The sequence below is a fragment of the Lissotriton vulgaris genome, chromosome 6 (assembly GCF_964263255.1).
Source record: "Lissotriton vulgaris chromosome 6, aLisVul1.2, whole genome shotgun sequence".
NCBI classification, from domain to species: Eukaryota; Metazoa; Chordata; class Amphibia; order Caudata; family Salamandridae; genus Lissotriton; species Lissotriton vulgaris.
This window is the reverse complement of record NC_141694.1, coordinates 754,002,875-754,023,864: the sequence shown is the minus strand read 5'-3', so window position 1 is coordinate 754,023,864 and position 20,990 is coordinate 754,002,875. Positions and strand designations below refer to the sequence as shown.

General features: G+C 43.7%; 1 protein-coding gene across 1 annotated transcript in view; it reads right to left on the bottom strand.

The window, feature by feature from the left end:
* MCM9 (minichromosome maintenance 9 homologous recombination repair factor) overlaps positions 1-20,990 on the bottom strand; it is a 441,313-nt gene that overhangs the window by 71,188 nt on the left and 349,135 nt on the right. The window contains exon 9 of the mRNA XM_086926735.1: positions 837-1,039. Within this exon, the coding sequence (XP_086782861.1) occupies positions 837-1,039 (203 nt within the window). The remainder of the gene's footprint in view (positions 1-836; positions 1,040-20,990) is intronic.

Below are 20,990 nucleotides of genomic sequence, written 5' to 3'. Positions count from 1 at the left end.
CATCCTCAGCTAAGGAAAAAATAGCTTTCTTCAATCACTTCTTTGCTTATGAATCTCGTTTTGGAGGATTAGAAAAGTATCTGTAAAGCTCTCCATATCACTGTTAAACTTCTGCCAGAACATTCTCTCAATTAAACATAACCTTAACATTGAACAGTTATGCACCCAGATGCCGATAAAATCCACAACAAAAGTAAGCGTGTTTTACTAAATGTATTGACTTTTGGGACCAGGGAATCTTTGGAAGTGATAAGATGTAAAACTTGTCAGTGTACATTTAAGAGAAAGTGTGGGTCCTTTCAGCCATATTATATTAATCGAGTGAGAACTCTAAAATGGAGACATACTAAATTGGGAATTAATACACATGAATAGGTTTACGATGGTGATGTTGGATGTTTATAATGGTCTTGATAGTCTGAATATCATTTTTGGGCACAGCAGATAACGTTCCCTGAGACCTAAGCTGGAAGTAGTGTATTTGGATTATGGCCGAAGGGATGGTTTTGCTACCATAGGTTGAAATAACCAACAATCAATATGGTAGTTTAAATAGGGTTTTCCGCTAAATTACAGTAATCCGCTAGTACAGTTCCGGATACTTGAGCAAGGTCACCGCCAAAGGACACTGTTTTTCTATCAGGAGAAGATGTCCGTCCATAAACCCATTTTAGCTGTCTGATACCTTTTTTGTTCAGCCCTTTAAGGTATTTTCTTTTATTTGTAACCAGAAAATGTGAAAATATATTTGTGGATCTGAAGGCTGAAAACCAAACCATTAACGATGTGATGCTCTGCCTTGAATTTTTGAGAATCTTTACAATATTTTGCTTTACCTTTCTCTTCTAGAATGAAGCTGGAAATGATTTGGTCCCAATCCTCGTTTCTTGTGTCCAGCAGAACTAACACCAGGTCAAATCGGCTCAGAAGAGGACTTGCTAGTGCTATGTTCACAGAGATGGATTCATTCGGGTCATACTGGCCCTTTGGGTTTGTGGCTGCTAAAATGGTAGTTCTTGTATTCAGCTTACAAACCAGCCTAGAAACAAAATAATATTAAACAGTTTAACAATAGCAACGGGCTTAGAACGAGAAGCTACACGTTGAGGAGGCAGACAAATGTCACACAGAGATTAATAAAACACATGCAAGAATGACAACACATATTTTCCATATTATATAGAAATACCATTGGAACAACTCTATGGTTAAATCCACTAGCACAAAAGAAGAAGCTGCATAATGCGTGTTTGGAGGTGCCAGTGATTACACTGTGAGGGTCAGGAGACTTAAAAGACAAACATTCAGGGTACATCCTCATGAAGGTCGTGTCTCAAAAGCATACTTTAACAGAACCCAAGAGGGAATGCTTGATAAATAGAAGCAGTTAGTAACCAAGTGCAAATGATAAAAGCTCAACCAAAATACTAAGCAAAGTTTCCCAATGCTGTGGTAGGGAGGATGCATATCTTAAAAGCACAGCAGAGGAGGAAAAAAGAGGAGAGTTTTCCGGCACAGGGTGATCCTTTCTGCAATCTGAGGAAGTTTACTATACACCCAGACTTAATAAGGAGGAGCTTTTAAAACGGATTGATGAGTTGCAGTCTGTACTAGGTAGATACACCAAACACAGTGAGAGGCAATACCCACACACATTCGGGTTTATGCAGCTCACACCTTCTAGTATCTGGTAAATGCCAGCATGAGGTTGCGTTTGGTGGGGCGAGGAGGAGATCAAGGATTTTCAGGAACTTTCTTGTTACACGACTGAGCTCCAATTTTATGCTACTACACAATTCCTACATCACTGGCTGTGGGTGGAACCCATGTATTCTTACACTGCCACTCAGAGAGTGATAGTCTTTACAGAAATCATAAGGCGCAACATTTTCTGAATATACAGATGGTATGAAATGCCATATGTCTGATAAGTAACCTTGCTCCAACAACTCCTATATCCTTTGTCTCTGTGAAACTGTCTGGCTACCTACTAAAAGAAGAGTTTGGAGGGTGGTATCTTGGTAAGTTCCGCTGCTTGGCGAAAATATCTAGGGGTTCTTTGTATAATTATATACTGTATTTCTATTGTAGGTGACAGTACTTACTCTCTACACCCGTTGATAATGACATTGTAGTTATACCAAGGACAGGCAGATACAGGAGGAAGAACCCTTCTCACAAGCAAGCCAGATTTACAATAGAACAGACATTTGGCCTTTTAAAAGGTGGATTTTGTTATCTACACAAAAGTGAGGGTTTGTTCGACTAGGATTCTCCTACTGGATGCAAAATTATAGCCAGACATGCCATGTTGCACAAGATTGCCATCCAGAAGGAAATGCCAGAGCAATCAGTTAGTGATGATTCTGCTGATGAAGAACCCCACCCTCAACTTCTATCTCCAGGACATGATGTAGCAAGAGCAGAAGAATGGGATGCATGATAGACGGATGTAACAAACAATTACTTTTGAGGTAAAAAAACACAGATACTTAAACTTGAATATAAACTTTATGCTGCAGTTCATATAATTTTCATATACATGTATTTGTACATTCCAATAAGGAAAAGAAATGTGCGTCATATTGTTAAAACCATCAATCTTTTTACATTTTTAAGAAACAATATTCATTGTCTACAAACCCTTTTTATAAACGTGTTTATGTACGTTTTGGCTTAGTAATACTTCTATCTGTGGGGCAAAATCTTCCACTGAACTCTCTCTGACCACTGTGGCTTCTTCTACAGCTTGTAATGCCTGGTTTAAGTGTCACAGAAACATTAAAAACACAATGAAGCCTCTACATTTGCTACTGGTATCGTGTCATATCTTCTGGCTGCATTAGTGGTATGTATTTACTCAAGTATATTTTTAATTTTTGCAAGGCTTCTGGCCAAATTGCCACTAAGGTAAAACATTTCAACTTTGGTAGGCATCTGCATGGTTGTTGTAGCAAACTGCAGCCTTTCAACAGAGCAGACGATGGCCTAAATACAGTTTTCTGTGTGCCTTTGTCTAAGTGTGTTTGCTTTTGAGTCATCAGAAATAACTTGGCACAGGTCCTGCAGTGCTTGTGTGAATTCAGACATACCAGATCTAATGACAGAATTTACCTAAGACATGGCTTTCTTACCTCCTCAACCCTCCCCCTTCCTGTGGTCAAATGGGGCCATATGAGGATTGTAGTGAATCAGTAATATTATTAATGATGACTCTCTAGATATTCTTCAAATTATGTCACTGACATTTTGGCTGGTGGACTTGCACTTTAAGGCAGCTCTCCCAATCCATCTTGCAGAGGTTCCCATAGGCCCTTTCCAGTGTAAGTCCGACCCAGAGTGTTAACACTATTCTATCATGTCAAAGTGTTTTTGAGCTCCTATCAAATCTGACATATTGCACCAAGTCTGTTCCTCTCCTCAAGTCTCCTATGTTACAATAAATCATCTTCTATACCTAGATTGGTATCCACTGTAAATTTGAGTGCTTATGGGAGTCTAAGCCCGGCCACCAATGTGCCTCCAAAGGGTAATTTGCAATCTATAAGATTGGATTGTTGAAAAAACGTACGTGGGTCTTCAAATTTTGCTCAGGTCCAGTCAAAGTGCTGGAAGGAGTTTAGGGGAATTTGCCCACATGAAGATCAGTCCTCTCTCACAAGCCACAAATTAGCCAACAAAGGAGTATGGTAGTGAGCACACACAAGTCACTCAATCCTCCCCACAAACTTAGAATACAGTCATACAATTTGCGGAAATGAAGGTGAGCTTCAACAGGGAGCGCTGCCATCTACCAGCATATACCACTTAATCAGTCACTGTATGTATTAGAATGCGATTGACTGCACAGTGTTCTATCATCACCCCGTCTAGCACTTTGACCACAAGAATAGGGGAATCGCAGGATGAGAGATTCCCATTTAATGTTTAACGTGTATTGCAGAACTCCCATGTGCTGGCCCTTTAGGAACTGATTCTATGGACTGCTATGATAGGATATGGGCAGTTGGATGAGAGCCTGCTGATGGTCGGCAGTACTGGGGAGTTGCTTAATAAATCTACTACTAAATCTATCTTTTTCTCAGGATCGCGCCTTTTAACAAGAGATCTTAACATTGATGATGAACAACAGAACTCCCCTGGAAAGAACCTATTCAGGAAGACTATCAACTTTACCATACATCAATCACAAAATTAAGGTGTTCATCGTGCAGCTAGACGTGACCTACAAATAAGGAGCTAGGATATTCCACATTAATTAAAAATGTACTTTTGGCAAGTTTAACTTGTAACTGATGCTGTGTTTGTTTTCTTTTCTTTTAAGCACAGAGAGATAAAAGGAAGAGTTTATGTGGCCAAGAAAGGCGCACCTTTTCTAGGTTGGATATATTATGCTGTCCTGGAAATGCAGTTACAGCCAGAAGCAAGAGAACAAATTAAGTTAGTAGAAAGTTGCAGTGAGGCCAAACGCTGGGCCAAAAGATACCCAAAGTTGTTTAATGAGAACTTTGGTAAGTTGTTGGGTTTTCGCACATTAGGTGAGAAATCTTTCCTTTGCCATCACAGAAAAAGTCAAATGTAAAATACTAAAACTGTGTGAAAATAACTTCAGCAAATAAATCAAATCAGATTGGTTAGCACCTGGTGTTGTGGTCCACAAAACTGATCTTTCAGTGAGGATGTGTGTTGATCTTTGTGATATTAACAATGCTATCTGAACTGTCCGGAATCTTCATTTGAATATCAGTGAAATGCTGCCCACAATCAGTCAGGCTAATTGATTTTCCACCATTGATTTATCGTCTGTGTATCGCCAGAAGGAATTGCATCCGTCCTCATATTCATCATATCATTTAACATCCTTTATTACACTGTTTGGGGCTTTTCAGTTCAAAAGTAAGCCCTTTTGCCTAGGTTCTGCTAGAGCTGTTTTCCAGAGGCTATTGCAAAAATTGTTCTTTGAAATTCCTGGGGTGTGTTATTTCCAAGATGATGTATTGGTGTACGCTAAATCAGAGATTGAACATGGTGAGTGTCTGGGGTAAGTATTGGACATTCTTCAACGAAATTGTCTAACTGTTGAGGCTGAGAAATGCAGATGGAAGGTAGACCGTGTTACTCATTTAGGACATGTTATCAATGCAAAAGGGATTAGTCCACGAGATAAAGTCATTGATGATATAAAAAGTGCTGGTGTCCAAAGTAGCAAAGAGGATATAAGGTCCTTTTAGGGGATAGCTGAGTTCTATTGAAAATTTGTGAGAATGTTTGCTGACAAGACCAAATATATGCATCATTTATTAAAGAAGAGTGCCAAGTTTGTTTCGAGACATGAGTGTTGCGGTGAATTTGAGAACATTAAATCTGAGAATAAAGGGGTGCCACCTCTAGGAATATTGGACATTAAAAACAAGATGATATTAACAACCGATGCAAGTGCTCCTCGGCTAGGAGCACTGTTGAGCCAGGATCAAAACAATGATGAAGTCATCATTGCTTATGCATCATGTACATTGAATGGCACAGCAAAACGGTACCCAGTGATAGAAAGAGAAACCCTTGCAGTATTCTGGACTGTGAAACATTTTATAACCTATGTCTGGGGAATTCTACTTAAGGTTTGGTCTGATCACAAGCCCTGATACATTTATTAACTATGCGAGGATCTGGGCTTGCTTCACATCCTGTCAAGGAGTGAATAGGTGAATGCACACAATTGGGGCAGTGGTATAGAAAGCCTGATAGAGTGGGTGGAAAATATGACCACTGTGGATTTGAGGGCAGTGACGAAGGAAAAATGGAGGCAGGCATATGACAAGGATGAAAAACTCCTCACATTGTCAAAGTGGGTTCAGAGGGCTTGGGCCAGATGTTATGAAGGTTTTAAGATGTTTCATTGTATAAAAGATGAAGTAAGTAAAGATTTGTGGGGTCTAAGAAGAGGCAGCAAGTTGATTCCTCCCAAGATGTTAAGTAACAAATTGACAGGAATGGCACATGAGGACCACTTGGGGCACAACAGGACCAAAAGAAGGTTAAAGGGGATATTTTGGTGGCCGGTGATGCACAGAGAGATTGAGAGGCAGGTCAAAGAGTGTTTGTTATGCGTAAACTGATGAAATAGACAAAACACATATACAACCTATGCAAAAAGTGGAATTTCCCATGAGGCCATGGGCAAAAGTTGCAGTTGACATACTAGGTCCTACGGAGAAACTTGGAACGCAGCATAGGTATGCAGTGGTAATGTTAGATTATTTTTCAAAATGATTTGAGACTGAGTTCATGGGTGAGATTTTGTCTGGTAAGGTAATAAGATTCATAAAAAAAATTCTAAGCGAAAGTAATCCTAAATCGTTTTTTGGGGAAAATGGTGCACAATTGTGCTCAAGTGAAATGGAAAAGTATGTTGTGGACCGCAATACTGTGCACAAGAAGATGACTGTGTACAACCCTAAAGCTAATGGTTTAGTAAAAAAAGGGTAAAAAAGCATTGCCAAGGAAAGTATTCAGTTGGTGATAGCTAATTGGAAACCATGTTTTCAACATATTGATCAGATGGTGTGGTCATATAGGACAACCATTCATGATGTTACAGGACAACCTGCTTTTAAATTTTTGAGAGGCAGGATGCCCAAAAGAATGCTTGTTGTGGATGGTATAAATGTGAGTAGCAAGAATGATACTGACAAACTCGAAATGAAGGTTAAGGAGAGACAGGACAGGTAATAAGTTATGGTTTGATAAAAATAAATGTAAAGAATAATGGAGTGAACGTGGGTCAAATGGTGACAGTGAGGTACCTAAGGGTGGTGCAGGAAGAGGATACTAAGCTTTCAGGTCCTATTTAGGTGATTAAAGTGGTTCAAAACTATATTAAGAACAAGAATGGAACTGTTTGGAGCAAAAGTGGAATTCTGGTGTGTGGAAACAAGAATAATAATACAAATTAAATTTGTGGCAGAAATGGATCACAGGAATACAGGAAGAAACGAGTGTAGAATAGAAAGTACTAGTTCTTTACCTGTGAAGTTCAAAGAATATGTGATGGGGAAATGATCCATGCACCAGCAGAGTAATGATGAAGTAAGAACAATTCAAACATGTCCAAATTAGCATGTATGTTGCATTCAATATTATAAACCATTGCAATTCATCATGAATATAGATGTAAATAGGTTACATGTAAGTAGTAGGGTATAAATAATATATGAGGTACTTGCAAGCATGAAATGTAAAAAAAAAAGATTATATTTATATATGTTAAGACTAGAGGGAATTTTATATTTAATGTTTAGTATGTATTGTAGAATTCTAATGCAATGTCTCTTTAAGAACTGATTCTATGGTTTATGTTCTATGACTTATGATATGGGCAGTTGGATGAGAGGTGGATGGTGGACGGCAGCACTGGGAAGTTGCTTAATAAATCTACTGTAAATCTTTCCTGTGCTTTGGATTGCATCTTTGAAGAGATGTTAACAGCTGTGAACCAAAAGTCTTGGCAGATAAAGAGCCAACAGTTCTCTCTAGCCAAAAAGCTAGTGCTTTGAGACTTTCTTCTAAAAAGTTATATTTGGCAGCAATAAAGGCACAAAAAGAGGACCATGATTCAGATATGTCCTTATTAAGTTCTCCATGTCTATGTGAAAATTAAGATGATGTGGGCCAAAAATTAACATGAAGTTGACCAACCAGGATATATGTTCAATACACTCCCCATGTACATCAGCTGCTTTTATTTTTTGTTTTTATTGTCAGACAGCAAGCCCTCATTCCGCAATACTATACAAGTAATAAACATCAAATGTAAGGTGTTGGACATGGCTCTTTTAGCAGGGTCATCTCTGAACTTGTTGCCTTCCTCCTAGCCTTTTTTCTGAAATGGTGTTGGTGGTTTTAGGACTCTGGGCACTTTAGCACTGCTGTCCGGTGTAAAGTGCATATGCACTCTGCGGTAAACATGGTAAGATTGGTCTACACCTGTTTAGCGTATTTAATTTACCCGTCAGTCCCTTGTCAAGTGATATCTCAGATACCCAGGGCCAGTAAATTAAATGCTACTGGTGGGCTTGCAGCGCTGATTGTGCCACCCACCAAAGTAGCCTTTCAAACCTGTCGCAGGCCTCTGCCATTGCAGGGCCTGTGCGCGCAGTGTTACTGTGACCCCCCTTTTACTGCAAGTCAGTCACCCCTAAGGTAGGCCCTAGCTAGCCCTATGGGCAGGGTGCAATGTAGGTGAAATGTAGGACATGTACCTTAAGTGTGTGACATGTCCTGGTAGTGACAAACAGCAATTTTGGTTTCTCACTGCTGCCCTCTCATAGGAATGCATGGGGGATTCCCTGATAAGTGTTTCAGTGGTAATTCCTGATATGAGAGGTGCAGTGTGGCCAAGGTTGATATGTTTGGAATAGTAATAATAAATGCTGTACAATGGTGTGCACAGATTTATTATCACTATTTTAGAAATGCCACTTTTAGAAGTTGCCATTTATGTGTCTGCCTGCCTGATGTGTATTGCATGTCTGGCTCTGGAGTGACAGGGGCTGGTGAGGTGTGTGGCTCCAGGGAGGGCAGGGTGAGTCAACGCTAGGCTGAATAGGAGATCTGCATTTGGATTAGTGGGAGGAGTAGTCCCCTGGCCCTGCATAGGTCTGTGCCTGCCTAGGTGAATGCTGGCTCCACCCCCTGTGGAAAGTTGTGGGCGTGGGAGGTGTAGTGGAGATGGGCGCGGTAACAGTAGGAGGCTGAAATCCAGAGTGTTTTCTCAAACTGGGTTTTATTATCAGGGTCCGCCTGGTTCTGAATGTAAGTCTCTCTCTGGCAAACTCCAGCTTGTCCGTTTTGGCGGAGTCTCTAGGTCACTGTGGCTCCTGGCAGATATTTTCTCCCTCGTTGCGTATACGCCGTCTCCGGACCCTGGCAGATATCTTCTCCCTCGTTGCGGATACGCCGTCTCCGGACCCCAAGGAAAAAGGAGACCAACAGAGGGAGCCGTTAGTTTACGCCTGACATCGGCTTGCCCGCATTAGGACCGAGTGGTGGTGAGGGGGCACCCGTGGTATCTATAAGCCTGACGTGTCCGTGCTCAGAAAGGAGGAGTGGTGTGAGGAACGCAGAAAGGGTAGGATGAGTGGAGGGGGGGAGGAAAGGACTCGGGAAAGGCACACACAGGGGTATTTCCAGTATCTACAAAGGGGCGCTCTTTCCCCCCACCAAGGTTGCCCAACGCCGCCGTACCTGGGAAAGCCACACTCCTCCCTCGGGAGCGTGGCACAGCGGATCACGGGGTCGTTGGCCTCCTGGCTCTCCTCCGCTCTCGATTCTCTTGTCCTCTTCGTTCTTCTCTCGTATTATCCACGGTCCTTCTTCTCCGGTTCCTTCTCTGCACTCCGGGGTGATGTCACACGCCGTATACAGGACTTCCTGTCCTTTCACTGAATCGGAGCCTCCTACGTCAGCACGGGGGGGGTCTCGTGGGGGTCATCATACGCCCAGTTAAAGGCGCCGGGGTCGATTTCACCGTCCTGTTCTGAACAGCTGTCCCAATCCGCCCTCGAAGAGTCAGTCTGCGGGTAAGTAGGGGAGTTAGGGTCATGGGTCCACCAGTCCTCGAGGCCTCCCGCCCGACCCTGTTACAAAAGTCTAAGGACCATGCCCCATCTGACAAAGGAGGGTGGAAGAACAGAGCGCTTCAACACCCCCCCAGAACCAGTTGAGACTGGTTCCCCCAAGCCCTGTGCCAGGGCAGACAAAGAGCAATGTACTATAAATATTGGGGCTGTAAAAAATTTTTTTTTACAAATGTACATTTGATACTTGTATAGCGCACTACTCACCCGCAAGGGTCTCAAGGCGCTTGTACGAATACCGCTGTGGAACCCATCCTGGCTTTCCCTGTGAGACGTCCACTCCTGGGCATGCCCAAGGTGGAGGCCAGGCATCCTTAGCGTTGTGGGGGCCGTTGTGAAGATTAAGCAAGCTATTGCCCAGAGTTGCAGAATGGGACTCCTCGATTGGAATAGGCACCGAGGCGAGAATTATCAAGTCCGTGGAATTTTGATCCCAAGACCCGCCGAGGCGGGGAATTGAACCCTGGTCTCGGGCTAGACCTCTGCATCAGGGTCTGCCGCTCTAATCATTGAGCCACACTTCTCCACATGTGACTCCGCTGTGACCCCATGAGGGTGTACTGTCTTTGGTGCTTACTTGCAGCTGGCAGGCTGACAGCCTGACAGGAGGAACCGCCGCTCGGGTTGGACTGGCTGACCTGCTAAGCAGCTGAAGGGTATGCTGGTCTTAGGCAGGGCCAGACTGGGAACCAAAACCGGCCCTGACAAAGTGCTCGCCGGCCCCCCCCCCCACCCCCGGGGGTTGGGGATGCGGCCCAGCTCTTTGCCAGGGCCGGTTTTCGGCCGATTTTGTTACAGGGCCGATTTTGCAGCAATGCTGCAAAAACGGGTCTGTAACAAAAACGGTCCCCAGGGGCCCAAAACCAGCCCCCCCAGTGTGTCACACCGGGGGGATTGCCTGGTGCCCGCTACGGCCAGTCCGGCCCTGGTCTTAGGGCCGAAGCGTGCTGGCCTGCCTGTTGTTTTCCTTGCCCAGATTTTGCCTGTGGACTGGGGACCAGCACCTCATGAGCGCTACACTTTTTTTTGCTGCTGGCACCAGAGAACTGGACGAGTGCCTCCGGGGTGCTGCGCTAGAAAGCGCTGTGAGGGATGAATCCCAAAAGGGGATTCCCCCCCGGACTGCCTAATCGTGGGCGGGAGCCTACCCCGCTGTTTTGTGCCCCATACGTGAGCTGCTAGCGTGGGTTTGTGTGGTGCACCACCACGGCCCGAGACGGATGTCAGGCGGACCGCCTTGACGTGGGCGGAGCCTTGATGAAGAAGCAGGAAGAAGGTGCTACAAGGGGAAGTCAGGCAGACCGGCTGCCTGATCGTGGGCGGGGCTCCCGTGCCAGTGGAAGCCCCGTGTATGGCCACAGACTGTTGCGAGAAAGTACTGGTGGAGGGGACGATGCGGACAGAGACCTCGCTCCGCATCCTGCTGTCGGAGTGTCCTGTCACGAGACCCGCTTCGGTTCCATGCCGGCCGTATGACGAAGAGTCCCGGTGAGTGAGGCTGCGGATGAGGGGTTCGTCCAGAGCCTCAAGGGCTCCATGTGCCGATGGGCAGGGTTATCCGTGACCCACAAGGAGTTTGCCGAGGCGGGAGAGACTCCCCCCCCCCCCCTGAAGCATTGCGGGTGCCGATTGAAGGCCCCAGGAGAAGCCCGAGAAAGGGGGCTCTCGAGGCTCTGATGGTGCAAGTGTTTGTCCTTCGCGGAAGGAGCCCTGGGAAGGTAGGGCTCCTCCGCCACTCTGCTGGTGCCTAATTGTTCCACAGCTGCACCGCAAGCGCGGGCAGCTGCAATGTGGGGGTAATTTTGGTTTCCTGAGTCCGGGAGTGGGACCTAAGAGGCACGTTAGTGCTAGTGCTTGTTTCTGTGCCACAGCTGCACCGTGAGAGCGCGGGCAGCTGCAACGAAGGGTGATCATTTCTATTTCATTTGAGGAGGAGGGGAGGAGATGTGCCCCTGTGCATTACGCACATTGTACTTGCTGCCAAGGCAGCCGGAGGGCCAGCTGGAAGGCCCCAGTAAGAGCCCTGACATTTTGGACACAGGGCATTGGAGCCCTAGGGAAGGGCAGTTGGCCTGGTGTCATTTTATTGTCCTGGTAGGGAGCAAGGCCCAGAGATTGCACATAATGTGTTTATGCTGAAGGTGATGTATGCACCTGGGGAGTGTTACTACGGTGCACTCCTAAATTTGAGAGTTATGCATAATTTGTTTTTGCCTAATGTGATGCAGATATAATGTGTTTATGTTGCTAGTAATAATGCTGTTCATTATTTTACCAGCAGTTACTGATTGTATTATTTTTACTACTAGTGCTTTGTGATGGTTCTGACAGGGGCCCGATTGGCCCTGTCATGTATATAATCTCCTGTAAGTGTTACCTGGTGCCAGTTGGCACAGTGTATATGTGTGATTATGATTCTATTGTGTTTTGGATAATACAAAGGCTATTTGTTTTATATAACCTTGTGTGGAGTTTCTTTTGTATTGTTCCTAGTGTTTCGCTGCTGCTGTGTTTGTGTGTTGCGCAAACGCTTTACACATTGCCACTGGGATAAGCCTGACTGCTCGTGCCAAGCTACCAAGGGGGTGAGCAGGGGTTGTCTTCAGCGTGTAACTCCCTTGCCCTGACTAGAGTGGTGGTTTCTGCCCGGCTTAGGCGCATGCCCTAGCCAACCAGAAATTCCATTTCTAACCTAAGGCAACATTACAAAAGGTATGTAAATCATAGTTTCACATCAAAAGGCTGTTTTAATGTATGCAACAATGATAACCTGTTCTATAGGTCATAGGGCAGAACCAATCCGATCCTTCTTTACTTGGAACACTCCTATCATTTGATATTCAAGAAAAGGGGGACAAGATTATCGCAGGTGAGCACATAAAGGAAAAGAGATGGGAAAAGGGAGGACAATGTCTAGACAACAGCTAACCACAGCAAGAACAATTTAAAGTACTATTTACCAAATATTGACGTTCAACAAACTTTGCTCTTCCATATTCTTAATTTGCCCCTTTCAGCAATCATGAATGCTTTCCATAGGAAATTTTTCTGAAGGCTTTTGAGTGAATTCAATTTGATCAGCATAAACCATGGCGATCAATGTTTTACAGACTGCTAGTTAGGCACCCCACTAAAGAGATCCTCTTGAAAACCGCTCTAGACCACCACCAAGGTCATTAAAAGTCCAACATCTCTCATTATTGTTTGGCCTCAAACTATAAAGTTCCAGCAGCATCTGATATTTTCTGAAAATATCTGTTATTTACAAAAGATTCTCCCTAAATCACACAGATGTTAAAACTGGTATTCAGCATCTTTGACCAAAAGGCATCTATTTTGTGCTCCTCAAGATCCAATTCCCATGCATTCTTTTGAGCTGTAAAAGATTTATCCTCATCTGACATTTACTGAAGTTAGTCAATAGTTGAATCAAGGTCTTCTTTCTTAGAACCTGAAAAAGTAACTACGGGAGACTAAATGTTGTGTGGCAATGCGATTTTTACGTACATGACCGTAGTCAGTTCATTACATTTTCAATATAGGATCAGATGCATAAACAGTGCTTCTGTTGAAACACAATGGCTATATGCCTTGTACCTTAATAGCTCATGTATGGATGGGTGTGCATGCCATGCTGGGGATGCTCGGGTTTCACAGAAACCTGGCAGACCTGCTATTGTGTACCTTTTCAAGGACTAACTATCCAAGGTTTCAGAACACATGTCCACCACCCTTAGGTATTGAAACTCAGTAACTCTTATCTGTAGTGTAAAAACACCCTTCCAAAACTACGTTTCTCTTAATATTCATACACAATTAAATTAATTAATTAATGCACAATTTCAAGGGTGAGATGAAACTGTAGAGGTATGTGAAATGATAGAAAACTGCAAATGCAAGTAAAATCTCATGCAGAGACCTTAATCATACATAATGTTGATCTGTATTTCAAATTAAAAATTAGTATCAACGCCAGGATGAGGGCGATAGTCGGCATCCAAGAACTAAAATCATGACATGAACTAGGAAGCTAGGGGACAGTCTAAATCCTAGTGCAGTAAAGCTAGCAGTAACTAGAATGTTAGAGGACAGTTATACAACAGGTGCCCTAATCCTAACAAGAACTAGGCTGTTAGGAGACAATCAGTATTCAGTATACTCACCAATCCTCCTGTGGTTGTAAAAATCAGGCTCACCTAGTATGCCTGGACATATACCTTTTTATGGCGTGAGGTGATCCAGTATTTTCCTAGCCTGTCCAGGTAGTATAACGTACAGGGAGAATGCTACATCTTTAGTAAACTTAATTGATTTTATAGCTGGCACTGTTGCTTCCCTGTGTGGGTGACTATTTCTAAAGATAGAGAGGAACATAATAACATACACACACCCACACATTGGGAGCTTGTCAATTTTATTACCTTCTAAATAATTCATTGGACTCATTTTAAATTCTTTACATAATTAGTTTTCATCAGAAGAGGCAAACAGAGTTCAGAAATCTGTACAGAAATGTTCCAGTAGGTTGAAGAAATGTGTAATATATTATGCATCACATATGATTATTTTAAGCATACGGCTTTCCAGATTTGTTTATACCCTTTACTTTTGGAATAATTAATCTGGCATGTCCTTTTCTGGAACCGAGACCCCTAATGGTTGAACAAAGGCTCAAGGTAATGTATTCACAGTACTACAATTAAACAACTGTATTTCAACATTGTTCACTCAATTTATTATTTCACCTTTTAAAACCTTCCACTTCTTCTTTCTGTTCACCAAATGCCCACGACACTGCTGGACTAAGCCCTTTGGCTCATCATGGACTTAATCTCGACCCTTTTCTCTGGTAGATTACTAACTTTCCAAAAAGAAGCCTGCTAATGACAATTGCCACTTTACACAGAAAGGTCTGTAACACATGGACCCAAGGTAGATACAGTTAAGAAGAGACCCAATCCCCACAAACAGCTTGAAGATGTCACTGAGGATATAATTTGTTCCACTGTATAAGAATCCAAACCTCTACTGGGTTTGGCCTGTTAGGAAGCTTATATTGCAACTAAATTAATTTCACTGATGGGTGTTAACATGATGTATTGTTACAACTCAATTATCCACCCAAGAACCAGAACTTGTAAAACTACAAGCACATTTACGTAAAATGGATTGGGCCATATCAAGTGATTCCCAAATTCTTCTTTCTAAACTTATGGGAGACTTGATTTCCCTTACTTCCAGGTACCCTAGTAGTATAGCATGTCTTCTACCCTTCTATTTCTCTATTATTTTTTACTAAGTTTTATTGGCATTTCTATAATGACAGTACATTCTTTTTTAAATAGAAACATATTAACATCTTCAATCTTGTGCTAGTTTTCTATGATACGAACTTTGGGCTTCATACTTTTTCTCTTTTTTGTCTTTTGCACTAATACCATTTTACTAACTATGTAGCACTTCACTATTAACATATCCCCATCCCTCCCCCCAAGGTTGTGTTAGTCGTATCAACTCCGGGTTCTAAAATTCATATCACGGGCTGTGTGGTCTATATTCCTGCACCATACTCGGATATAGTCACCTCAGGGCTACATAACATTCCCCCGCCCCACATTCCCAAACCCGCAAAGGAAACACAGACAATTATAAGTTTGGGTAAAAACTTGCTGCAGGATTTATTTACATACAACATATGTAAAGATGGTGGGTTAGCTTACGGGCGATCCAGGACAGGCCGCATTCTCGCCACCTGTCCGCCTGTTTGAGCCAAACAGCACAGTGGCGAACCACCCAACTGCTGTATAATAGAATTAATTACTGACACACCCATTTGCTGGGCGTGACTAGGCAAACCCCCGGCTGCACAGGCCCACAACCGCCCGAAGGACTACTGGGGCGCCGACACGGATTCCTGCACCTCCCATGAGGTTACAGGTTAGGCTCTGGCACCCCTATGTGCCCGCTGAAGTACATCATTTGCACCTCTCTTCTTCCGGATCGCCCAGTAACTCCGCCTGCAACGAAAAACAAACACATTAAAACGCCCCCCAACCCCTACTACTGACACTCTGGGTAAGAGGAAGGGAGGGAAAAGAGTGTCCCGCAAGATCACGACGGCGTCCGGGCGGCAAAGAGGCTCAGGAGAAGGGCACTGTGGCATAAGTACCCATGAAGCCCCTCCCCGCCGCCCGGACGAGATTCTCGGCAGGCCGCCTCCTCCAACCGGTGAGGCGGATGTGCCGGACAAGCAACTGGGGGCGGGACCGCCCTCCTTGACTAGGTGCCCGCCCTCTTGATGGCCACTGCGTGGCCTCGGGCAGGCGCAAAGGGGAACTTCCGGGTGTCGCTACTGCCTCCGCCCCTCCCTGCTCTGCCTGCTTCCCGTCTTTCTCCTCCGGAGGGACGTCGTCTTTTTGAGGTATATCTGCTATCATGGTGTACCAGGCCCTCGCGTCTTCCTCTAGTTTATCATCTTTTCTAACTCTTTTCATTCGGATTAGCTCCGCCGTGGCCTACCCGCGCACGTCTTTAACCCAGCTCTCAGCTGTGGACAGGGGTCAGGACTCAGCCACCTAATTGCTATTCGTCTTTTAGCTAGTACTAGCCCTAACTGCAGAAATTTCCTGCTGATATTTTCGCTTTTGGGTCAGTATCACATCCTTGATAGTGTGTGGTAACTTCCAGCCCGTGACATTCTGAAAGCAAACTATTACCCTCCCCCAGTAGGGTGCTAACTCTGGGCAGTCCCATATAATGTGCACAAAATGAGCTTCCTTATATCTGCATCTCGGACAGTGGTTGGGGCGTTCCTGGAATATTTTATGGAGCACTTGCAGGGTTAAGTATGTTTGGTGTAAAATATTATATTGTATAAGTCTGAACCTAGTGTAAGAGCTAATCTGTTTGTCCCCTCGTGTACTTTGTTCCATTCTGCCACTGTGAGGGGTTCGTCCATTATGGTGTCCCATTTAGTGTGTATTGGGAGGGGACCGTGGGAAGATCTCCTCTAATCGCTTTAAAGATATGTAGGACCAGTCTACGTCCTCCGGCTAGGTTAGATATTGTCTGTAGAACTATCATGTTGTGTGGCTCCTGCGGGAATGGCGGCCACAGCTCACAAGGCACCGCAGAGCATTTTGCATATTGCAAATCTTGCCCCCTGCCCAGCTCAAACTTGGTTTCTGCCTCCTCCCTTGTTAGGAATCGTTGGGCAGTATACAAGTCTCCCATTGTGTGGCAGCTTCCCTCCGTCCATTTATTAATTGACATTGTTTGTCCTATCTTTTTGAAGGGCTGCACAGCCCATAGTGGGGCATAACAGATGCGTAAGGCGCTCTTTTAACTACCTTTTTTATTGCAGTTATCCAGGTCGCAGCAATGTGCCTAATAATATACAGGAGCTGCTTAGGTATCCCAGACCCCAGCATGAGGAGCTCCGGCAGTGAGGCCCCAGGTGCCTGTGCCCTAGTAGCCGTTTCACCCAATTGTCTTGTTTATCCAGCCAATGAGCCTTATGCTGGAGCTGCGCAGCCATATAGTATAATACTAGGCAGGGGACCTCAAGTACTTCCTGCTCCCATCTCCTCTGCAAGGTGTCCAATTGTATCCTTTTCCTTTTTGATCCACACAGCAGCACCACCAGTAGACACTTCAGCCGTAATAAAATACGAGTGTGGGATTAGGTAGAGAGAATTTTTTATAACATACAGGCAGCGTGGCAAGGCAACCATTTTTGGTCAGCGGAAGTTCCTTGCAAAAGGCAAGTGATTTTTGGATGCCTTCCACGCATCTCCCCACATTACTCTCCAAATAAACTGTATGTGTGTGCATCAGTTTATCCCCAAATAATGTACCTTGTCCCTGACCCTTTTTATTCCCACCTTAGGCAACTCGGCTTCTCCTTTCTGGGCCAGGTTTCCCATGGGGAAAAGCTTAGATTTCCCCGGATTAAGGAGCAGTTCTGACAATTCCCCGAATCTCGTCAGCTCCGTGATAAACACAGGTATTGCTTCTTCAGTGTCTCGGATATACGAGTGTGATGTTGGCTTACATAGACACCACAAGGTTAGTGATCTAGGAGGCATACTCTCGCCGCCGGTGTAGTGTATAGTATTTCCATTCTGGTTATATATTTTTCACCTAGTCCCATCTTTTTGAGTATCACCCACATATAGATCCATTCTGAAGTAGTGTGGCTCACTGGTTAGAGCGGCAGACCCGAGAGCAGAGGACGGCCCGGGACCAGGGTTCGATTCCCGGCGCGGCAGGTTTCTGGACCAGGGTCAACGGACTCGATAATTCTCTCGCCTCGGTGCCCACTCTGATCAGCGATCACACTCGGCAACTCTGGGCATTAGCTTGCCTCATCTTCACTAACGGCCCCACCAGACCGCCGGGGATGCCTGGTCTCACCCTGGAGATACCCATTAAGGGACCATCTCTCAGGGAAGCCAGAAAGGGTTTCGCAGCGGTCGAAGCGCCTTGGGACCCTACGGGTAAGTAGTGCGCTATATAAATGCCAATACATACATTCTACTGAGTCAAAAGCCTTTTGTCTATCCAGAAGACTCATGCCCAACTTTCTTTTTCTAGATTCAGTGCATGCCATACATGTGCAATTCTGCGTAGATTGTGTGTGGTGTTCCGTCCAAGAATGAATCCAGTTTGGTCCGGGTGAACGAGCCGGGACATATAAGGCAGTAGACGAGCTGTCAATATGCAGCTTAAAATTTTGGCGTCAAGGTTTAGGAGAAAGATAGGCCTATAGGAGCTTGGGGAGAGGGGGTTCTATTTCTCTATTTACTACTTTCAAATAAAAGAAGCTTGCACTAGCCAGAATGTGTGGAGTAGTTTTGGACCTTAGTTCAAGGGTAGGTAGGAAACCTGTCAATGTACTGACCTATGTTTATAAAGCTGAGTGTGTCTCTGCCACTAGTTATGGTAGGGACCTTTGGGGTATTGGGAGGGTTGTTTAATACAGCTGGAGGAAAACAAGTTTATTAGGTGGCTCCTGGGTGTTCACCAGAGCTCATCTACACTTGCCATGCATGAGGATCTCGGTATTAGTTATATCTCAGGCATTATTAAAAATACGCCTTTATTACGCTATATCTAATTTTTGCTTAAGAGTGAGCCAATACTTAACAGATTGATAATTAAAGACTGCCTTTCCTTGGACAACCATAACGCTGTCTCCTTGCTAAATTATATTAACCACATCGGTGCTCATGACGAGCTCAGCTCGTCATGAGGCACAGTGGCGCTGTGCTCATGACAAGCTGAGCTCGTCATGACCGTTGCGCCTCGAGGGGATTATTCCCCTGCTATGCTGGGCGTTCTAAGAAACGGGCGTGGTCATGACGAGCTGAGCACGCCCCCCCCTTCCGCCAGCACAGTGGGGGAATTAGCCCCACGGGGAAGGGGTTAAGTCAGCATTCACAGTCTTCAGCCACCCCAGACTATTCACACAGCCCACAGGCACCATTAAAGACGATTATCGTGGGTCAAACAACTTTCTGCTGGGTCTTACGGCCACTGTAAAGGACACTGAGCTCTGCACATCATCTGTTCGGGCATACGGTCTGATTAAAACAGTTAGCCCAATAGAAACATACCTGACCTGGGTAAACAATACTTACCACCGTCAGCTTTCATCCAGGTTCAGGCTGAACTCCTTTCTCCCACTGGTAAGCTTTCCTAAAGGTTGGGCTGTAGACGGCCTTTTAGGTCATTGTGAGTGTGACAAAACCTCAGCACAGTCCATCTTTCATGTTGTCATGTTCTGTAGCTAATACAACCTTCAGGAGAAAAGTTTCTGGTTCCTTTTTTGAGAGAGGCTCAGTTTGTTCAAACATGGCCAGTTATGCTCTTTCTTGCCATGTTGGGTGATATTCATATTTGTGTAAACATGGGTTATTTTTTAAGTAATGTTGTCAAGATCCGAGGGGCCTGGCCTCAACCAGCTTGCTTTTATAATGTCTCTACATACTGGACCCGTCCCTCATACAAATATCATTGTTTATTGTGCTTGATTTGTTATTTGAATCTCAAGGACTGTGTACCTTGTGTTTTATATTATGTGTGCGTTTGCTCTTTTTATTCTGGTTTTATCCTCTTTTATTTGTTGTGGTTATTTATTTAACAGAATAATAAGTTTACTACTACTATATTAACTACTAACTAAGGAGCCACTCTTTGTCGGACAAGTACTCAATGAACATAATCTCAAAGTCACAAATTACTTGCAAATGCCTGCGGAAAATGCTGACCATTTTAAAGTGGTTTAGAATACCTTCTTTACAATGGATAACAATGTGAAATTGAAAAATGATTGAAAAGTATTAAGACCAGCTCACTCTAAGCATCCTTGTGTGATTCTAACATTAGCACAGAATGCTCAATCTGCTTTGAATAATTTAAAATCTCTATAAAGCGCTTTAATGTACTGGTTCTTCATTTATAACAATAGTTTTAAAGTTTTTGAAATCAAAAAAGGTGTTTATATGCAAAAAGTTGACTTGACTTGAAATGTGGGTCTGTCTGGGCCTCCTGATAGCAAATAGTAGGGTACTTATTAATAATTTGAGCCCCTCCACTGAATGTGTATATATGTAAATAGCCTCTATTTAGAGTACATCTAGCCAAAGTCAGTGGAGCGATGTGGATGATAAAAGTCCTATAAGACTTTCCCAGAATTATTTCAGTTTAGGGCAGTCCACTATACAAGGAATGTAGGCATCTCACTTGAAGACTGCAAACTAATCAAGCAACTTAAAAATTTAGTATTAACAATTAAAAGAATACTTCACAGGTCCTTATATCTATGACACGAAATGGTACAATGTCATGTTTAGGTTTGCCTGCACCGTCACTTTAAAAACAAGGACAATCTCAAAAAAAGAGGGGTATGCCCAAATCGCCCTCCTCTGCCTGGGCATGGAACATCAAAGATGTATTATAGTAAAAAAGCAGGAAGGGATCAATTAACTATTTTATTTCTGCATAAGGCACAATCAATTACCCTGTCATTTGAAATTTCTTGCAACTAAATAAACAATTTGATAAAATACGCATATCATAAGAAAGTGCTGGATACACAAAAAAATATATTAAATACATGTATATCAAACATGATATATACAACACATATGACAGGACAATAAATCACATATCATTCAAAATCACAATACAATACAAAAACACACTATATACAACAACAATTACAAAAAACCCTTAGATATTATACAAACACATGTACACTTTATTCAAAGTTCTGCAATAAGAGTAAGTCACCTAAGCGCCAGAGGTATCACACCTCCTATCCTATCATTAGGCGCCCTAACCATAAAGAAA